The following is a 16,895-nucleotide window of genomic DNA, read 5'->3' on the forward strand; positions in this document are numbered from 1 at the left end:
TCAAAAATTATTACGATTTTAACATTCATTTGTGTTCTTTTTCAGTAAATTTAAATTATATTCTTTCCTTGAGAAGACATAGGGGTTTTGAACCCTAATCATGTTAATTTCTGCTCTTTTTGAGTTTGACTCGGCTATTTACCGTAGTTTCTGTTTGTTTTGGGTTTCATTTATTTATTGATATTGATCTGTGGTAGTTTTACGCTTGGTAGATTATTTTATTTTATTTTTGCTTATTTCTGATTTAATGGATTTCTTTACTTTTCTTTGAAAAACTGATCTTGTGGAGAAAGGTTGTTTAATTAATAAGAGTCAGAAGTGACGAGAGAGTTCCCCTTACGGCCTTTTTTTAGCCAAAAACAATTGAATAAACTTTCAAATAGCCATTTTGTTCAGCTTAGTTGCATAACTATGCATCTGGATATGACAACCACCCAGATTCCTTGTGACAAGGACTATAAGTTAATTTTCTGTGCTGTTCTGATGTCTCTTCTCTTTAAACAAAATTAAATATAAAAAAACAAGTTTTTTAAACTGAAAGTAAGGAGCGACATTAAAACTTAAAACGAACAGAAATTATTCCGTATATGAAAGGGGCTGTCCCCTCCTCAACGCCTCGCGCTTTACGCTAAAATTTTTTTTTTTTTTTAAAAATAAATTTTTTTTAAATATTAAAAAAATATAGTAAATTTAGGGGCGGTGTGGAGGGGACGGCCCCGTTAAAAAAATGACAAAATTATTGTAGGGTTAATTTTTAATGTCGCTCCTTACTTTCAGTTTAAAAAACTTGTTTTTTTTTATTTAATTTCTGATCGTTTTTTAGTTAATGCATCTTTTATTTGCATAAAAATTTTACTTTTCTTTTGCTAAATGGATGTCTTTACAAATTAACTTACGTAACTAACTTCTATATTCGTATATTTTTCTTCTGGCAAAAAATACAAAGTTGCAGATTTTTGCAGATATGAGCTTGAAACCTATGTAATAGGGTTTTCTGATACGCTGAATCTGACGGTGTGATTTTCATTAAAATCCTTTCACTTTTAGGGGATGTTTTCCCCCTCTTTAAAAAATCGAGTAAATTTTCTCAGGCTCGTAGCCTTTGATGAGTAATACTAAGCTTAATAAAATTTATATATTTAGAATCAGCATTATAAACACATTCTTTTGATACGTTTATTGACATCAAAATTCCGTTTTTAAAAGTTTCGATTACTATTAAGCCGTATCGCTTGTTTTTTTATTGTTTTTTTTTATTACGTATATTTTATTACGTATATGAGGGGGTTCTCCCCTTAATCAATACCACCCTCTTTACGTTAAAAGTTAAAAAAAATTTTGATTCATAAACCCCTGAATCACAAAGGCCGTTTAATTAGAATAGATAGCTCTTTTGAAAGCACTAAAAAAAACTGAAGCGTAAAGAGCGAGGTATTGACTTGGGGGAGAACCCCTTCATATACGTTATAATTTCTGTTCGTTTTAAGTTCTAATATTCCTTCTTACATTTCAGTTGAAATGTAATCATTCCGTATATGAACGGGGCTGTCCCCTCCTCAACGCATCGCTCTTTAATCTCAAGTTTTTTATTTTTTTAAAAAATATATTTGTTAGAAAGAGTCAAACTTTAGCGTAAAGAACGAGGCGTTGAGGAGGGGACAGCCCCTTTCATATACGGAATAATTTCTGTTCGTTTTAAGTTTTAATGTCGCTCCTTACTTTCAGTTTAAAAAACTTGTTTTTTTTTATTTAATTTCTGATCGTTTTTTAGTTAATGCAGCTTTTATTTGAATAAAAATTTAACTTTTCTTTTTCTAAATGGATGTCTTTGCAAATTAACTTACGTAACTAACTTCTATATTCATATATTTTTCTTCTGGCAAAAAATACAAAGTTGCAGATTTTTGCAGATATGAGCTTGAAACCTATGTAATAGGGTTTTCTGATACGCTGAATCTGACGGTGTGATTTTCATTAAAATTCTTTCACTTGTAGGGGATGTTTCCCCCTCTTTAAAAAATCGAGTAAATTTTCTCAGGCTCGTAGCCTTTGATGAGTAATACTAAACTTAATAAAATTTATATATTTAGAATCAGCATTATAAACACATTCTTTTGATTCATTTATTGACAGAAAAAGTCCGTTTTTAAAAGTTTCGATTACTATTTAGCCGTATCGATTGTTTTTTTATTTTTTTTTTTTATTACTTATATGTTATTTCGTATATGAGGGGGTTGTATCCTTAGTCGATAACACTGTTTTTAAGTTAAAATTTAAAACAAATTTTTTTTAACAAACCCCTGAATCACAAAGGTCGTTTAATTAGAATAGATAGCTCTTTTGACAGCACTAAAAAAAACTGTAGCGTAAAGAGCGAGGTATTGACTTGGGGGAGAACCCCCTCACATACGTTATAATTTCTGTTCGTTTTAAGTTCTAATATTCCTTCTTACATTTCAGTTGAAATGTAATTATTCCGTATATGAAAGGGGCTGTCCCTCCTCAACGCCTCGCTCTTTACGCTAAAGTTTTTTATTGTTTTAAAAAATAAAGTTGTGAGACAGAGTCAAACTTTAGCGTAAAGAGCTAGGCGTTGAGGAGGGTACAGCCCCAAACCCCTGAATCACAAAGGCCGTTTAATTAGAATAGATAGCTCTTTTGAAAGCACTAAAAAAAAAAAACTGAAGCGTAAAGAGCGAGGTATTGACTTGGGGTAGAACCCCCTCACATACGTTATAATTTCTGTTCGTTTTAAGTTCCAATATTCCTTCTTACATTTCAGTTGAAATGTAATTATTCCGTATATGAAAGGGCTGTCCCTCCTCAACGCCTCGCTCTTTACGCTAAAGTTTTTTATTGTTTTAAAAAATAAAGTTGTGAGACAGAGTCAAACTTTAGCGTAAAGAGCGAGGCGTTGAGGAGGGGACAGCCCCTTTCATATACGGAATAATTTCTGTTCGTTTTAAGTTTTAATGTCGCTCCTTACTTTCAGTTTAAAAAACTTGTTTTTTTTATTTAATTTCTGATCGTTTTTTAGTTAATGCAGCTCTTATTTGCATAAAAATTTTATTTTTCTTTTGCTAAATGGATGTCTAACAAATTAACTTATAAATTAAAAAATTTACTATTGAGCCTTATCGCTTGTTTTTTTATTGTTTTTTTATTACGTATATGTTATTACGCATATGAGGGGGTTCTCCCCTTAGTCAATTCCACGCTCTTTAAATTAAAAAAATTAAAACGTTAAAAATTAAAACAAAATTTAATTAAAAAAACCCTGAATCACAAAGGCCGTTTAATTAGAATAGATAGCTCTTTTGAAAGAACTTAAAAAAACCTGCAGCGTAAAGAGCGAGGTATTGACTTGGGGGAGAACCCCCTCACATACGTTATAATTTCTGTTCGTTTTAAGTTCTAATATTCCTTCTTACATTTCAGTTCAAAAAACTTGTTTTTTTTTATTTAATTTCTGATCGTTTTTTAAATAATGCTTGGAAATCTGGCGCGCCCTTCGTAGAAATGTCCCTTGCCCCAAAGAAACATATTCCACGGAAATATTCTCCAGAGTAACCCCCTCCTCTAGCCCCCCCCCCCAGACAAAATCCGTCCTGAAAATGGTTGTATACTTCCCAATAACCAATAAATAATGCTGGCAAGTCCGGCGCCCCCTTCATGGCAATTTCCATTCCCCCATGAAAACTTCCTTCATGAACAGATCCTCCAACATAACCACCGACCCACCCTTCCCTCCCATTACCAGAAAAAAACCTCCTGAAAACTTCTGTATACTTCCCAATAACCAATACTATATGTTAACATTGGGTAAAGTTCATAACTTTTAGCCCTCCCTCTGGGAACTTCGGGGATTAAGTCATCCTAAAAGACATATTTATCATATTTTCGACCATGCTGTACAAAATGGCTATCTCAAAATTTTGATCGGGTGACTTTGGGAAAAAAATAAGCGTGGGAGAGGGCCTAGTTGCCCTCCATTTGTTTGGTCACTTAAAAAGGGCACTAGAACTTTTATTTTCCGTTCGATTGAGCCTTCCCACGATATTCTAGGACCACTGGGTCAATACGATCACCCCTGGGAAAAAAACAACAAAAACAAACAAACAAACAAACAAACAAATAAACACGCATCCGTGATCTTTCTTCTGGCAAAAAATGTAAAATTCCACATTTTTGTAGATAGGAGCTTGAAACCTCTACAGTAGGGTTCTCTGATACGCTGAATATAATGGTGTGATTTTCATTAAGGTTCTATAACTTTTAGGGGGTCTTTCCTCCTTTTTTCAAAATCAGCCAAATTTTCTCAGGCGCCTAACTTTTGATGGGTAGCACTAAACTGATATATATTTGAAATCAGCATTGAAATCTGGTTCTATTGATGTATTTATTGGTATCAATAACTCATTTTCTAGAGTTTCGGTTACCATTGAGCCGGGTCGCTCCTTACTTACAGTTCGTTACCACGAACTGTTTGACAAAACGCAGAAAGGGTATAGTTCGAACGAAAGTTCGTGTCAATTTTAATTCTATTTTATGTTCTTTTAATTTTTGTTTCTCATTTGAAGTCTCATCCTAATCTATTCTAATTGTGGCATAATCTATAGGTCCACAAAATTTCGTTTCCTAGGATATTTTTCTGTATGGTTCCACAAGTACTAAGGCTATCCAAAGGCAGTGCATTTTTTTGTGTCTTTGAAAAAGCGAAACAGTATTTTGACTCTCGAAGTCCTGGGAGATAGGTTTAGTAGTTTTTTACATACTGTGGAATATATTCAAGTTGACATTCTAGCTTCTTTTTTTTCAAATTTTGTATTATTCAACTAGTAACATTTAAACATGTACGATATTTATTTCAAATAGTCAACTATCATGTGTAGTACAAGACTTGTTCAGATTCAGAGCAAAGATTATAGAAAATTTCAGAAGACTAGAAATTCAGCCTTCCCTCCAACAGATATGTAATAAATGTCATTAAAATTCAAAGTCATTAAAAGGCACCTGAAAAGTGCAATGATGATGCCAATTTTGAAGTGATGTAAGTTTTCAGCTCCAGGATAAAGTATTCCACAACTACATGAGAGAAAAGGTATCTTTTGATATTTTTCTTCTGGTCGATTACGAGATCGTTTTCAAATATTGCTAGCAAATTTCGGATTTTGATTTCATTCATATTTGGAGGCTTACCAGTAAAATGGACTAAAGCTGTTTGTTGCTGTGTGTGTTTTTTTTTTGTTTTTTTTTAAGAAATCGATGCTCGAAAATGCTTAACTAAAGATTTTCATTGCTTTAACCCTTTCATTCCGTAGGTAACCATATGGTAACCTTTCCTTCCACGAACCTAGTATCTCTTGTAGTTGAGCTTCAAGCAGGTAGTAAGCCTGCATGAAGCGGCAGGTTTGAAGCGGTAGCTTTAAACCTGCTTTCGAACTTAAGACTGTCAGATAGCACAAATTCAGCCCTCCTTGTTGTGATACTTTTTACTCTTCTAGATAGCTCCGTAAGTCGTCAGCTGATCAGTGAAAACAGTAGTTTTTTACCATGCCTAAAAAGCGAAAATTAGCTGATTTTGACAGCGCTAATGAAAATGATGCATGTGAATTTTTCTTGTTTTTATTATTTTATTTTGTTCCTTAAAGTCTCTACTTTTAGCTTGCATTTATGAGAATCTTATTTAGTTTTATCTTCATCTCCCATTTCTGTGGGTATTTTAAGGTTACCATATGGTAACATTAGGTTTTGAGACGGGTAGTTTTTGAAGATGCTTCTATTCTACTATTTTGTTTTTACTGGTTTATTGTGCTCTAGATTCTTTCTTTTATATCACTTTTTTTATTCGTGAAGCAATTCATTCTTATTGTTCGTGTAAATAAGACAATATTAGTTACTAATGTCTAGGTTTTGTTGCCTTTAATTAGTCTCAGCCGAAAATAGAAATTTTACCTTCAAAGAAGCCTTTCAAAGAAGCCAGTGGTCTTAGTTCCACGTAACAGCGATGACTGCTACTATCTGTAGATTTTTGAACTGCCCTTTATTGACCATCTAAATTTGAAACATCCCTCTTAATCAATTCGGATTCTAATCTTTTCTGGACTGTATCTGTATCCACGTATCGCTTGTAGACACAAACACTCCGATGGATGTCAATGTGACACTCAAAACTGTCATCATTGCGAACCCCGAATTGTGTGAAGCATTCGAAACGCGAATTTCTGCCACTATTTTACTTTATGTAAATCAGCCTGGGGTTAATCTCTCTTACATTGGATCCCTCAATTTCAGCTGGAAACCCCATGCATCGTCCAAGGATGGTGACCCCTTTGTTCCTAAATTGTTTGACCCTGGCTCTGCACGTCTTGGCCCTCACAAATTTACACCTGACATTTTTGTTGGTGTCGAGAAAGTTAAAGTGCTTTTTCCTCTTCGTCACATTATATTGAAATTCTTAACACTCTTCTTTCATTATCGCTGATCCCAACCTGTCGTTACGAGTACCTTGTTGTGCCGATAATGCTTTGAACTTTAGCCGCACTATCCAGCGTAGCAGCGATGTCTTTGCCTCTCCATACTTTGTATATGCAAAACTTGGTCTTGAATCTAACGCTGTTAGATAAAAGTGGTGCTGTATTTTTTAACTGGAAGCAAAACCCCCTGAAGGTATTTTTCTCAAGAATACAGGGCCAAGCCAGTTGATTTTTTTATCACTTATTTCGGCCTTCCTATTGCATCTTCAATAAGGCATAACGAATAGCTTATGATAGTTCCCGTTGGACATCGGGTATAGATTTATTATGTGCCTTTTGCTTTATAGCAAAAGACCGTTTCACACCCAGTCTTTTAGGAGTTTTTCAACTTTTTATATCTACTACATTAATGGTATATTGTATTATTTCAACAATTTCTCTCAGTTTTTTTTTTGTTTTGCAATACATTTTCCCTATTTTTCTCCATGGATCCAAATTCTCCATCTAATTCTTTTTATTTCTTTAGAAAAGCACAAATGTCCATTCACAGAAAAAGGAGGGGGTCTCCTTTACCTACCCAGTAGTTTTCAGTTCTTTTTTAAGTGATTGCTATCCTTGTTACGGTTTTGTGACTTTTCTTTTATAAGTTCTTACTATAAGGGTTCACTATATTAATATTTGCTTTATTTTATAAGATTTAGTTGTACGGCAGGTTTTTATAATGCCGGTTAAAGTTAGTATTACTGCTTCTGTTAGTTTTGCGAACTGAGTTGGTTTTTTGTACGTTTTTGTTTTACTGCTTATGCTCTATTTTTTTTTTCTCTATAACATATTTTGAAATGACTCCATACCGTATCAACCCTAGGCTCTATAAAATTGAGCTGACATTCCATCTTTCAGACTGGGAAGTAAAAGTGTGATGGCTTGCGTGTTGATTAAGTCAATAACAATGTCTTCTAAAAGTATATTATAATGATTAAAAAATAGTAGACTTGAATAAATTATCAACACTGGGATAAAAATTACTTTTACAATTCACATATCAAACATTAAGCCATTTGTAACGTGTAGTACCCCATTTGTTACAGCAATATCTGGGTACAGAAGCTCTTGGCCATTAGCGTTGACACAGTGAGGTGATTCAGTGATGTTTATTTTGCTAAACCCATCGACTGAGTTTAGAACTTTTCCTTCGATAAGACCTATACTGAAGTGGGTACCTTTGACAATGTGTTTCCTTAGCCACGCTGAAATAAAAAAGAAAGAAAAAAGAATAAAACGTCTTCTAATCTTAGATACTTAAATTCATAAGCTATCTCAGGCAACTCTAGGATATTCGATTTCTCCAGACACTGCAATTGGGGGACCCCAGAGTATTCCTCAGAAATTAAGTGAGGACCTGGAAATTCATATAGATTCTATAAAAAAAAAAATTAGAAAGCAACAAGTATGATAAATGTAAGTTGTATTTTAAGAGACGTCTAGAGCTATATATCTGAAACTTGATGGAAACTCAAGGATTAATATTCTGCCTATACACTGTCATTAAAACTGAATAACACTGCTATGAGAAGACTAAGAATTTAGAGCAGAAATACGGCAAGTACTGTCGATCATTCGGTTGGAGGAAGTGAGGAAATCTATGGGTGCAAAGACAATTTTGAGGTTTAAAAAACTAATGTTCTGTGCGCAAATGTTGCAGCGTTTGAGCAGTATAGGAGGTAAGCGGTTGAGAGGTCTAGAGTTCTATTCCTTGAGTTTAATCTGTACTGAAGGATCAAGTCTATGCCTATATAAGCTTATTAAAACAAAGATTATTTCGAGATTAGGGAACAAGAATGAAGAACCAAAATATTACCCCACGCCAATAGAAACGCGGGGGGGGGGGTAGTGTTATGAAAACAGCAATCATGAAAAATATATAAGCCATCATTTGTATTTGGATACTACATGATACTACATGGGTATGGCACTCAGAAGGCTTCTATATATGGATTCTCATTGTCGCTTGTCTTCTAACTGCAGACAATTAGAGACAATGTTCTCTCTTTTCATATTGCGGTCTTTTCAAAGATATTTGATTATTAAGGCAGGTCCGATTTCTAACAACGATATATTTTTGCAATTACTAGCCGCCGGGCCCCGGCACTTGACACGCTTCTACATATAGATTCTTATTGTCGCTTGTCTTCTAACCGCAGATAATTTGCTGTCTTTTCATACCGTAGTCTTTTCAAAGATATTTCATTATTAAAGCAAGTCCGGTTACTAACAACGATATCTACTAAGCTTCAAACTTTTGTTTTTTTTAAGCTTTCTGTTTTTTTTTGTTTTTTTTTGAATTTCTGTAATCTCTTTTTAAAATATATAAAAATATTTTTCCAACTACCAGTTTTTTGTTCTTTACGCAATTTAATGTCTTTTCATACTGAATCGTTTCAAAGATATTTGATTATTAAAGCAAGTCCAATTTCTAACGATGATTTTTACTAAGCTTCAATCTTTTGGTTTTCTTTTTTAAGGTTTTTGAATGGTTGTAAAATCTTGTTAAAATATATACCAATCTTTTTGCAATTACCAACTTTTTGCTCTTTACGCAGTTTAATATCTTTTTATACCGCATTATGTTCAAAGATACTTGATCATTGAAACTAGTCCGATTTCTAACAACGATATCTACTAAGGTTCTAACTTTTAGTTTTCTGTTTTAACGTTTTTGGATTGCAATAATCCCTTGTCAAAACAGAGAATCATCATTTGTAGTAATTGCAACTTTTCCTTTTTTGGGCCTTCCTATATACATTATGTAACTGGTTACGTTCAAAAAGTTTTTTTTAAGGTTTTTGAATTTTAGTAATTCCTTGTTAAAGTGTATACGAATATTTAGGCAATTACCTGTTTGTTGTTCTTTACGCAAATTATTGCCTTTTCATACTGCAATCTGTTCAAATATATTTGATTATTGCAGCTAATTTTCCCCAAAATTCAGGCTCTTAACAAATTTTCTCAGACTTCTGACCTATCTAGATCGTTTTTTTATGCGAGAATATCCCAAAATACCAATTTTTCCGAAAGAACATAGAGCCGTTTTCGAGAGCATAAATAAATACACAATTATTGTTCACTTATAAAGATAGTTTATATATATAAATATATATATATATATATATATACATATATATATATATATATATATATATATATATATATATATATATATATATATATATATATATATATATATATATATATATATATATATATATATATATATATATATATATATATATATATATATGTATATATATATATATGTTTATTAGTATCAAAATTTCGCTTTTTTAGAGTTTTGGTTACTATTGAGCCGTGTAAATGCTTACTTACAGTTCGTTCATGAACTGTTTGATAAATTTCAAAGGTTAAATAGCCCACGTAATGATTAAATGATTGTTCAGGGTAATGTCAGTTGATTGGATAACATGTTATTTAGAGTAAACTGAATTTTTGTTTATAGTCATTTAAATCAGAGGCAAACGCTGTAGCGTTGCCTATGGTAAAGGCCATACGGCACCAGTGTTTTATTTGTTTTTTTTCTCAGAGGACTTCCAATGGAAGGGGCCGTCGTATAAACCTCAAAGGGATTCGATTAAAAACCGAGAGTTCTAGTCCCCTTTTTAAGGATCAAAAGTGATTGGAAGGCAACTACCACCCCTTCCACGTCCACCATTTCCCCAAACACATCCAATCAAAATTTTTAGATAACCATTCTGTTTTACGTAGTTGATTTCCAGATAGAAATTATGTTTTGAGTAGGACACTCCCCCCACAGCCCTTAGGGCAAGGGTTGTAAGTTATGCCCTGGGGGCATATAAGGTTTTTATAGAAAGCTTTGTCGTAGAAACTTCAAAAAGTGCTCATTCGATTGGAAATTCAAAGGGCTAGTGCCGGTTTAATAGTAGAAAGTGATTGGAGGGCAACTAACGCCCCTCTCGCGCCCACCTTTTCCCCAAACACATCCAATCAAAATTTTGAGATAGCCATTTTGTTCAACGTAGTAGAAAATTCTAGAAATTAAGTCTTTTAGGATGATAACCCCCCCCCCCCCTAACAGCCACCAGGACAAGGTTGTAAGTTATGCCCGGGGGCATATAAGGTTTTTTTATAGAAAGCGTTGTTGTAGAAACTTCAAAAAGGGCTCATTCGATTGGAAATTAAAATGGCTAGTGCCCTTTTTAATAGTCGAAAGTGATCGAAAGGCAACTAACATCCCTTCCACGCCCACCGTTTCTCCAAACACATCCAATCAAAATTTTAAGATAGCCATTTTGTTCAACGTAGTTGAAAGTTCTGGAAATTATATCTTTGAGCAGGACACTCCCCCTCCCCCCCACAGTCTTCAGGGCAAGGTTCATAAGATATGCCCTGGGGGTAGATGTTTTTTTTGGAAGTAATGCTCGTATAAACTTCAGAGAGGGCTCATTTGATTGGAAATTGAAAGTTCTAGTTCGCTTTTTAAGATTCAAAAGATATCGGAGGGTAACTAGCCCCCCTCCCCCACGCTCTCTTTTCCCAAATGCATCAGACAAAAAATTTTAGATAGCTATTTTGTTAAAAATAGTTCAAAGATCATATAACAAAAACTTTGGTGTCGACACAACCCCCCAGGGCCGAGAGGCAGGCGTTGTAAGTTATAACCTGGGGGCATATATGGTTCTTATGGAAGGGATGCTCGTATAAACTTCAAAGAGGGCTCATTTGATTGTAAATTGAAAGTTCTAGTTCAATTTTTAATAGTCAAAATAGATTGGAGGGCACCTGCCCCCCCCCTCCACGCCATTTTTTCCTCAAACCCATCCGATAAGAGCTTTGAGATAGCCATTATATTAAAAATAGTTCAAAGACGATATAACAAAAACTCCAGGGTCGACACAACCCCCCAGGGCCCTAGGCCAGGCATTGTAAGTTATGCCCTGGGGGAATATATGGTTCTTATGCGAGGGATGCTCGTAAAAATTCAGAGAGTGCTCATTTGATTGGAAATTGAAAGTTCTAGTTTAGTTTTTGAAAGTCAAAAGAGATTGTAGGGGAACTAGCCCCCCCCCCCACGCCCCTTTTTCCCCAAATCCATCCAAAAAAAATTTTGAGGTATCCATTAGGTTAAAAATTGTTCAAAAGTCACATAACAAAACTTAGGTGTCGACTCAACCACCAAGGGCCGTTGTAAGTTATGCCCTGGGGCATATATGGTTCTTATGAAAGGGATGCTGGTATAAACTTCAGAGAGGGCTCATTTGATTGGAAATTAAAATTTCGAGTTCACTTTTTAATAGTCAAAAGAGATCCGACGTCAACTAGCCCCCGCTCCTCCACGCCTTCTTTTCCAAGCTTATCTGATGAAAATTTTGAGATACGCATTTTGTTAATAGTTCAAAGGCCGGATAAGAAAAACTCCAGTGTCAATACAGCCCCTCAGGGCCCGGGGAACGGTGTTTAAAGTTATGCCCTCAAGGCAATTATGGTTCTTATGAAAGGGATGCTCATATAAACTTCATAGAGGGCTCATGTTATTGGAAACTGAAATTTCTAGTTCACTTTTTAAGAGTCAAGAGATTTAAGGGCAACAAGCCCCCCCCCCCCCCACGCACTTTTTCCCCCAAATCCATCAGCTACAAATTTTGAGATAACCAGTTTTTTCAAAATTTTTCAAAAATTAGATAACAAAAACTATGGTGTCAACATAACCCCCAAAGGCAGGAGGGTAGGCGTTGTAAGTGTTGTCCTAGGGGCATATATGGTTCTTATGAAAGAGATGTTCGTATAAACTTCAGAGAGGGCTCATTTGATTGGAAATTGAATGTTCTAGTTCACTTTTTAAGAGTCAAAAGATATCCGAGGGCAACTAGCCCCCCGCCCACACACCCTTTTTCCCCAAGCCCATCCGATAAGGTTTTTAAAATAGCCATTTTATTAAAAATAGTTAAAAGGTCAGATAAGAAAAACTCCTGTGCCGATGCAACCCACCAGGGCCTGGAGGCAGGCGTTGGAAGTAATGCTCTGGGGACATATATAGTTCTTATGGGATTCTTAAGAGATGCTCGTATAAACTTCGGAAAGGACTCATTTGATTGGAAATTGAAAGTTCTCGTTCACTTTTTAAGAGTCAAAAGAGATCAGAAGGCAAAAAGCCCCCCCCCCTTCACTCCCTAAATGCATCAGATAGAAATTTGGATATAGACATTTTGTCAAAAATAGTTCAAAGTCCAGATAACAAAAACTCTAGTGTTGACACAGCATCCCAGGGCCCAGGGGTAGGCGTTTTAACTTATCCCCTTGGGATATGTATGGTTATTATGGAAGGGATAGCCTCCCCCAATACTCCATTTATTTTTTTCTTAGAGGAACTTCATATAGAAGGGGTCGTCGTAAAAACTTCAAAGGGGGCTCATTCGATTGGAAATCGAGAGTTCTAGTGCCCTTTTTAAGATTCAAAAGTTATCAGAGGGCAACTAGCCCCCCCCCAAGCCCTTTTTCCCCAAATACATCTGATAAAAAATTTAAGGTAGCCATTTTATTAAAAACAGTTCAAAAGTATTATGACAAAAACTCCTTTGCGTATGGCAATTTCGTTACAAAAATAAATCAAAGTTCTCATAAGAAATATTCCTGTGTTAACATAACCCCCCCAGAGCCCGCGGCAGGGGTTGTAAGTAATGGTCAGGGGGTATATATGGTTTTTATGGACGGTATACTCGTATAAAACTTGGGACAGGGCTCATTTGATTGGAAATGGGAAGTTCTAGTTCACTCTTACAGAGTCAACAGATATCGGAGGGCAACAAGCCCCCCCCTCTCCATGTCCTTTTTTCCTCAAACCCATCCGATAAGAACTTTGAGATAGCTATTTTTTTTTAAATAGTTCACAGATCATATAATGAAAACTTTGGGGTCGACACAACCCCCTAGGGCCCAAAGATAGGCGATGTAACTAATTCTCTGTGGGGATATATAATTCTTATGAAAGGGATGCTCGTGTATACTTTAGTGACGGTACATTTGAGTGGAGACTGACAGTCCTCGTTCATTTTTAAATGATCAAAAGACAGCGGAGGCAACTATTCCTCCCTCTCCACGCCCTATTTTCCTCAAACGCATCTGATAAGAACTTTGAGAGAGCTTTTTTTCAAGATGGTTCAAAAATCATATAACGTAAACTCCGAGATCGAAACTATCCTTCTGGGAACGGGGTATAGTAACCGTTGAAAGTTAGTCCTGGGGGGCACATACAACTTCTGTGGAGAGACAGCTAGTATAAACTTCCTAAATGGATTCTTTGGATGTAAGTTGATAGTCCCTCCTTAATTTCTGAGAGTCGACAGAAAAGAGAGGGAAAATATCCCCCCACGCCACTTTTCCCCAAATTTACCCTATAAAGATTTTGAAACAAGCTGTTTTCTAAAAATAGTTCAAAGATCAGATAAAAAAAAAACTCCGGTGTAGACATAACCACCCAGTGCCCTGGGCCAGGCGTTGCAAGTTATGCCCTGGGGGCATATATGGTGCTTACGGAAGGGATGCTCGTACAAACTTCAGAGAGGGCTGATTTGAATGGAAACTGAAGGTTCTAGTTCAATTTTTAAGAGTAAAAAAAGATCGGAGGGCCCTTAACCCCCCCCCCACGCCCGTTTTCCCCAAACCCATATTAATGTAAATGAGTTAATAAATTCTAAAACGAGTTAAACTTAAATTGAATATGCAAATCAAGCTTGAAACGAACAAAAAGCACTACAAACCAGAGTTTGGGTATCGCCTCCTTCTCTCACTGTAAAGTCTAAAACCTACTGCGTCATTAGCGCTTTACTGAAAACTATATGCGTCTTGAATAGTCTTGGAAAGTATAAACAACATCAAATTGAATGTTTAATATATAATGATATTAATTGTTGAAAGATCCATCAGTTCAAGAATTTATTTCACTGTAATTTGATTTTTATTTTCAATGCTGTAAGAACTGGAAAAGAAAATAATTGTAATATAATTCGTTTTCAGTGAAGCGCCAATGTTGCAGTAGGCTTTGGGTATTTACAGTTAAGGAAGGGGGCAGTATCCAAACTCTTGTTTGTACTAAACTATATTCGCCTTGAACAATTTCAGAGAGAACTAATAAATTAAACTGAATAGTTGATGTATAATGATATTAATTGCTGAAAGCTCATCAGTTCAAAATTTTACAATAATTTCAATATTTATTTTCAATATTAAGTACAAAAGAAAATATTTGTAATAAATTGTTTTTCAGTAAAGCGCCAATGACACAGTAGCTTTTAGACTTTTAAAGTGAGAGAACGAGGTGATACCCAAACTCTTGTTTGTAGTGATTTTTGTTCGTTTCAAGCTTGATTTGCATATTCAATTTAAGTTTCACTCGTTTTAGAATTTATTAATTCATTTACATTAAGATCTATTGTATGTTTGTTTGCATTGATTGTTTATTTAATTTCTGTTCGTTTTAAGTTTCATTTATACTTCAATACCAAAATATTTTTTTTTCGTTTTAAGCTTGATTTTCATATTCAATCTAAAGCATTATTCGCTTTAAGATCTATTTGTTCATTTATATTATTACTTGTTCGTATGTTTTTTGCTATGATTGTTTATTTAATTTCGGTTCGTTTTGGGTTTCATTTATTCTTTAATTGTAATTTTTGGTCGTTTTGAGTTTGAATCTTAACAGGTATTTATATCTGCTGAGGTTAAGTTTAAAATGGCCTTTACTTTTCTTTGAGAAACTTATTTTTCGGAAAGCTCTTTTTAATTAATAATAATAAAAATTTATACCTAGAAATAAAACTTACCTCTAAGTCTTCTTTGATTCTTCATAGTTTTAACATTTAACTGTTGGAATGCTTCATCACTTGGGACAAAGAGTGTAATTGGGTCTCCTTGAACTTCATTGCTAATCGCCAGATCGTGTATAAGCATAGATATTTGCATTAAAATAGGAGAACCCTTCAACGTAGCAAGCATATCTCCGTGCGGAGGGTAAAGAACATTCTCGAGTATATGAACTACTCCATTGCTAGCCTTTTCATCAAGATGAAGAATTCTTGATCCACTGACAGTATACCACTAAAAGGATGGAATAATGATCAATTTTTTATTTAGTTAGGTAAGCTAACTAAGCCGATTTTAGTAAAGTGATTTTACAAATTAAATGCATAGAATATTTCTAAAAGTGCACTTTTGACCTAATTAGTTTCATCCGAGACATTAAGAAAATAATGTACCAATAATATTCACTGTGTTTGGCAACACATTCAATGTAATATTTTAAAAGTACACTCTAAAACCATTCAATAAAATACGAAAGAAAAATTCTTATCAGCTACAGCTATCCGATTATCCATACTACTTGTAATTCTGATTTAAATGTGTATTCATTCAAAATTGAAAGTAAAGAAGGGAATGAGAAGCAAGAGAATGAAAAACATAGAAGCAACAGAATTTTTTGTTTCTAGAAATGAAAAGGTACGAATGCAGAGCTGAAATTTTACTTCTGAGGATATTTTCCTTGATATAGCAGATGTTATTCAATGAGGCAAGATTTCTGCATATGGCTATTATATTATACACGGCTGGATTAGAATATTGAGTCCGTTGATTTTTGGATTAAAATCAACTGGGTGGAAGTGATTTAAAGCATTGAGAGCAGCGGCTAATTAGAGAGAAGCCCAGACAGATAGTCTCTGTGAGAGGCAAAGCTGGCATAACTTTCTCAGAATTGTATAAAAATGTTTCATTTTCCTGTGTGATAGATAATCTATCATCAATCCTAGGGCAGAACTAAGCTAGAACTAAGACAGTGGAAAAGTATGGCCTTGAAGTGTGGGGCGCTTCAAAAGGTTGGACAAGATGTGCTATATATTTTCTAGAGAAATTGTCTATTTTAATTTTAGAAACTAGTTTGATTGACCTAATATAAAGCAATAAACTACCCAAAAATATGGATCGATCCCCCTTTCTAGGGCTATATTAAAAGAAAATTTGAAATGGCTGGGTCTTGTTTTATTGATGAAGAATGATAGAGAGCAAAACTTGTGCCTTTTGGCCATCGATCTGGGGGCAAACAAAAAGTAGGTCATCCACAATTAGAGTTCTCCATTCTGTGGGCTACTACGTGGTATATTTGGGAGATTATTTAGTGGTCATTTAAAAGAGTAAAATTACCCCACGCATCTCCATGGATGTACCGAACGTGCATCGTGTAGTTTATTTGCAATACTTCCTCCAGTCACCAACAAAAGTCCGCAAAATTAGTATGGCACCCCTTACATAGTTTTCTAAATGTTTGGAATTGTCAAGGTAGCTCGTTTTCATGAAAACAAATGACGTCATCCTCCCCTCCTATAAGTAGAACTCTAT

The 16,895-nt window shown here is 34.8% G+C and overlaps 2 protein-coding genes across 2 annotated transcripts in view; one reads left to right on the plus strand and one right to left on the minus strand.

The window, feature by feature from the left end:
• LOC148944419 (mitochondrial S-adenosylmethionine carrier protein) overlaps positions 1–16,895 on the plus strand; it is a 177,131-nt gene that overhangs the window by 139,407 nt on the left and 20,829 nt on the right. The window lies entirely within an intron of this gene.
• Positions 7,429–16,895, minus strand: part of LOC148944420 (uncharacterized) — a 72,204-nt gene continuing 62,737 nt past the window's right edge. The window contains exons 15-16 of the mRNA XM_089099731.1: positions 15,329–15,602; positions 7,429–7,723 (exon numbers count right to left, since the gene is read on the minus strand). Coding sequence (XP_088955857.1) covers positions 7,512–7,723; positions 15,329–15,602 — 486 coding nt within the window. The 3' untranslated portion in view covers positions 7,429–7,511. The remainder of the gene's footprint in view (positions 7,724–15,328; positions 15,603–16,895) is intronic.

This window comes from Artemia sp. Qi Xiang Cuo, chromosome 14 (genome assembly GCF_049724085.1).
Source record: "Artemia sp. Qi Xiang Cuo chromosome 14, ASM4972408v1, whole genome shotgun sequence".
Lineage (NCBI taxonomy): Eukaryota > Metazoa > Arthropoda > Branchiopoda > Anostraca > Artemiidae > Artemia > Artemia sp. Qi Xiang Cuo.